General features: G+C 33.9%; 1 protein-coding gene across 1 annotated transcript; it reads right to left on the bottom strand.

Moving 5' to 3' along the window:
- Positions 1 to 2,636: 2,636 nt before the first annotated feature.
- LOC119615160 (obg-like ATPase 1) lies at positions 2,637 to 3,295 on the bottom strand. Its single transcript, XM_037971240.1, has 2 exons — positions 3,208 to 3,295; positions 2,637 to 2,889 (listed from the first exon to the last, which is right to left on the bottom strand). The coding sequence occupies exon 2, from the start codon at positions 2,847 to 2,849 to the stop codon at positions 2,652 to 2,654; it is 198 nt and encodes a 65-aa protein (XP_037827168.1). The 5' UTR covers positions 2,850 to 2,889; positions 3,208 to 3,295; the 3' UTR covers positions 2,637 to 2,651.
- Between the last annotated feature and the right edge of the window lie 1,546 nt (positions 3,296 to 4,841).

Raw genomic sequence — 4,841 nt, 5'->3', positions numbered from 1 at the left:
TAAGCCGCGACATTTTATAGATACCGATATCAAAATCAAGTTCCATGATATGAACTGCCTTCACAACATAAATAACATTAATGATACCTGCACCACCTATATTGAACTTGTGACAACATACAAATACCTAGGTGTTTATGTAGATAACAACTTTTAAATGGAACACACATGTTGATTATCTCCAAAAGAAACTGCGCAAGTCAGCTTTTATGCTTTACCATTTAAGTAATTGTGCAACGTATAATGTTTTACGACAAGCTTATTTCGCAGTAGTGGAGTCATATTTAAGGCACGGAATCGCCGCTTGGGGAAATGCATCACACTGCAGATTATTACAAAATTCACAAGACCGCATACTTAAGATCCTTAAGAAAAATCTACAGTACCAGCAAATACATGATAACAGAATTATCAATAATAACATAATATACAACAGATCTAGTGACGACATACAGGGCAATAACATCAACAATGTAAATAATACAGTATTTAACAATATCAGCAACATCATAATAAATACCAACAACAACAGCTATGACGGGAACAACACCAACAACAGCACCTTATACAACATCAACACTATCAACAACAACATCGCAAATACAAACAACAATAATAACAACTATAACGATAATAACATCAGAAATAACATCGAAACAACACCAATAACAGCATACTAAACATCATCAACAACAGCACCATATATAACATAAACACTAACAACAACATCGTAAATACAAACAACTATAACAATAATAACAACAGAAATAACACCGAAAACAACTCTAATAACAGCATACTAAACAACAACAACCTAAACAACATCAACGTTGTCAGCAACACCAACAATGATAGATACAGCAACAGCACAATATACAACATTAATACTATTAACAACATCATCGCACACACAAACATCAGTAACAACAACAACTACGACAGCAATAACAACAGCAATAACACGGAAAACAACTTAAATAATAACATACACAACAGGAACACAAACAATAATTTAAACAATATCAACACTGTCAGCAACATTAACAACAACAACTACAACAGGGACAACTGTACCAACAGCATAATAAACAATATCTACTCTACTACCAACAACAACATCGCGAACACCAATAACAACAACACTCTCAACAACAACTACGTCAGTAATAACAACAGCACATACAACAGAAATACCAGCAACAACCTAAACAACACTAACAACATCAACACGATCAGTAACACCAACAACATCGGAAACATAAACAACACAACATACAACATCGGAAACATAAACAACACAACATACAACATCCACACTAGCAACAATATCAGCAAACATCACAAACGCAACGGCAATCTTCAACAAACAACAGTAATAGCAGCCAAAGCAATTGCTTAGCAAACGAATTACATGTACTTAAGGTTAAATCTATATACTACACAACGCTAGCGATCGAATTCTACAACGATGCCAGGTTTCTCCAAAAAATTGATCATCAATATAATACAAGAAGAAGAAACGAAGGTCGATTCAAGTGGGAAGTTTCCAAAACAATTACGGAAAAAGCACTCTAAACGTGACGTTACCAAATTATTTAATTCACTACCAGTCAGCCTTTTGAATATCCCAATCCATCATAAAAGAAAGAAACTTTTAAAAAACTTTTTCATAAGTTCACAATGAAATTAAATATGAAATGAAACATTAAGCGGTAGAAATGAAAGTAGGTGAATCCTGCAGACAAGCGAGGAAAGCTTCGCGGGACGAGGAAGAAGAATGGCGGGAAAGGAATGGAGAAAGGAATGAAGAAAGAAAGAAAAGAAAAAAAAAAAAAAAAAAAAGAGCGAGCGAGCGAGAGAAGAGAGCGAGCGAGGAGCGAGCGAGCGAGCGAGCGAGCGAGCGAGCGAGCGAGAGAGACAGAGACAGCGAGAGAGCGAGAGAGCGAGCGAGCGAGAGCGAGCGAGAGAGCGAGCGAGCGAGCGAGCGAGCGAGCGAGCGAGCGAGCGAGCGACCGACCAGACCGACCGAGCGAGCGAGCGAGCGAGCGAGCGAGCGAGCGAGCGAGCGAGCGAGCGAGAGAGCGAGCGAGCGAGCAGCAGAGCGAGACGAGCGAGCGAGCGAGCGAGCGACTAGCGAGCGAGCTAGCGAGCTATCTATCTAGCTAGCGAGCGAGCGAGCGAGCGAGCAGCGAGCGAGCGAGCGAGCGAGCGAGCGAGCGAGCGAGCGAGCGAGCGAGCGAGCGAGCGAGAGCGAGCGAGCGAGCGAGCGAGCGAGCTATCTATCTATCTATCTATCTATCTATATATCTATCTATCTATCTATCTATCTATCTATCTATCTATCTATCTATCTATCTATCTATCTATCTATCTATCTATCTATCTACCTATCTATATATTCTGTTGCAACAAATTTACTTTAAATTCTTTATGTGAAAAACAAGACTTCTTTTTATAACTTCAAAATAATTATATTAAATGCGAATTTCGGCAGAAGATGAGTCACGCATTAATGCACTTTTTTTTTGTAAAAAAGAAAATGTTTTTAAAAGGGGAAAGTAAGAAAAATCCTTTTAACAAGGAGACAAGCACAGTTCGATTAAAATTAATAATTAAATAATATAATAAATGCAAAAGCTACTAATACTATACTAAAATTGATACTTATTCTCATTGGGATCGATGGTACAGAAAGGGAAATTTTCAGCTGGTGCAGCACTCTTGGTTAGGACATTGAAAAATGTCGACTTGCCAACGTTGGGTACACCAACGATACCAATGCGAAGATTGGTACCAATACGACCAATCAATGGTTTACGTTCAGGTTCTTCATGTTTCTTGGGAGGCATGATGTTTTTGTTGTTTGTTTTAGTTGTGACCTCTAAAAAAACCTGCAAATAAATAAATGAAACATGTCACTATTAATTCCCACACTCACACTCTATTTTTAAACTTAAAAAATCTATTCCTATACACTAAGCAGCCACAACAACAATTTTAATAATTTTAGTTGTCTGGCAAAACGAACGAACGCATCTTTTGTTGAAGAGACAAGCATAACCTCACTTTAATTTTATGGAAACAAATAAACCATCACACAATTGTAATACTTTAATTTTCATTTAATTTATACAAAATAATATCTTATTTTTCACAAAATCTTAGTAATTTTATTAGTTTTCAATAAATATGTTGAGAAAATATTTACTTTTTTAAAACGTTAGTACCCGGCTGCAATCGTTAAAACGATTCGCGTGTTAACAGAAGAAAGAAAAAAGAGAAACGTCAAAAAACATCTGACGATGACAACAATTGTTTTGGGGTGTTTTGTTTTGTGCGCTTCTTTCGTTGTTTTATTTTGGTTTTCAATTTTATGTGTTGAGGTGTATTTCTGTGGTAAATGTGGTGGAAAACAAACAGTTTTATCCGTTAAGTATGGATTTTTTTAAAAAGAATTATAATAAATAAATTAAAAAACGATTTTAGTTTATAAATTGATGTTAGGTAGAGGCTTATTTAAGAAATTAGAGCCGATTTATGTTTTTAATAGGAAAAAATCGATTTTTGGTAAGAAATAAAAGTGATCACAGATTTTCAATATTTTGTTGATTGGAGGCTTTTTTAAGGAGCTTGATTCGATTTTAGTTTTTCATATAAAAAATCGATTTTTGGTAGGAAATAAAAGTGATTACAGATTTTCAATATTTTGTCGATTGGAGGCTTATTTAGGGAGCTAGGGCCGATTTTAGTTTTTCATATAAAAATCGATTTCTGGTAGGAAATAAAAGTGATCACAGATTTTCAATATTTTGTCGATTGGGGGCTTATTTAAGGAGCTAGAGCCGATTTTAGTTTTTCATATAAAAAATCGGTTTCTGGTAGGAAATAAAAGTGATCACAGATTTGCAATATTTAGTCGATTGGAGGCTTATTTAAGGAGCTAGAGCCGATGTTAGTTTTTCATATAAAAAATCGATTTTTGTTAGGAAATAAAAGTGATCACAGGTTTTCAATATTTTGTCGATTGGAGGCTTATTTAAAAACTAGATCCGATTTTAGTTTTTCTTAGAAAAAATCGTTTATTGGTGGGAAATAAAAGTGATTACAGATTTTCAGTATTTTGTAAATTGGAGGCTTATTTAAGGAATTAGAGCCGATGTAATATGTAATGTTCCCATCTCTGAAGAGAATATTTGTATTTCAATATATTGTTAAAAACAAAAGACTTAAGACACCTTCAGTTTTAGGTACAACATGTAAAACTGTTTTAAATTTCTTGTCCCAAAATATTATTCAAACCGCAACCACATTTTTATTGTTTTTGGTAAATGTTTATGAATTTTTTTACTGTAACTGACCACATATTTGTTGTAATTGTTTTGCTTGTTGTTGTGTTTTTTTCCATATTGTCCTTGAAAAATATTTTGTGGTATAGAAACATTTAATGTTTTTTTAAATGTTATATAACATTCATTGACCACATGATAAACGATGTTGTTTATAAGAATTATTCCTTAATTAAAAGCAAATTTTATGCTTGAAATATTTTAAAGTAAATATTATTGAAAAAAAAGCTAAAACCGTTATGAAATTTATTTAATTTTAGAAAATTCGTTAACCGTTGCTTTCTTTTAGTTTATTTTCATATTGATATTTTATTTACAAAGACTTTGTCTCTAAGTCTACTGCTGCTTATCCAATGAAATATTTTTGTACACAAATTATAACACAAGTCAGCAAATTACTTGTACGTGATACACCTTTTTAGTTTGATTCTTAATCCGTGAGTTTGTTTTTAATACTTTTTAAATCACTTGAGGTACAAACAAATGTATTGACGA

Source organism: Lucilia sericata, unplaced genomic scaffold (assembly GCF_015586225.1).
Source record: "Lucilia sericata isolate MDLA Ls3-8-SP2 unplaced genomic scaffold, ASM1558622v1 Contig004250F_arrow, whole genome shotgun sequence".
In the NCBI taxonomy this organism is placed as follows: Eukaryota; Metazoa; Arthropoda; class Insecta; order Diptera; family Calliphoridae; genus Lucilia; species Lucilia sericata.
The sequence above is the reverse complement of the archived record's forward strand: the minus strand, read 5'-3'. Positions and strand labels throughout refer to the sequence as shown.

What these genes read in the sequence shown, in the direction of transcription:
- LOC119615160 (XM_037971240.1), bottom strand. Translation starts at nt 2,849, where the DNA reads ATGCCTCCCAAGAAACATGAAGAACCTGAACGTAAACCATTGATTGGT.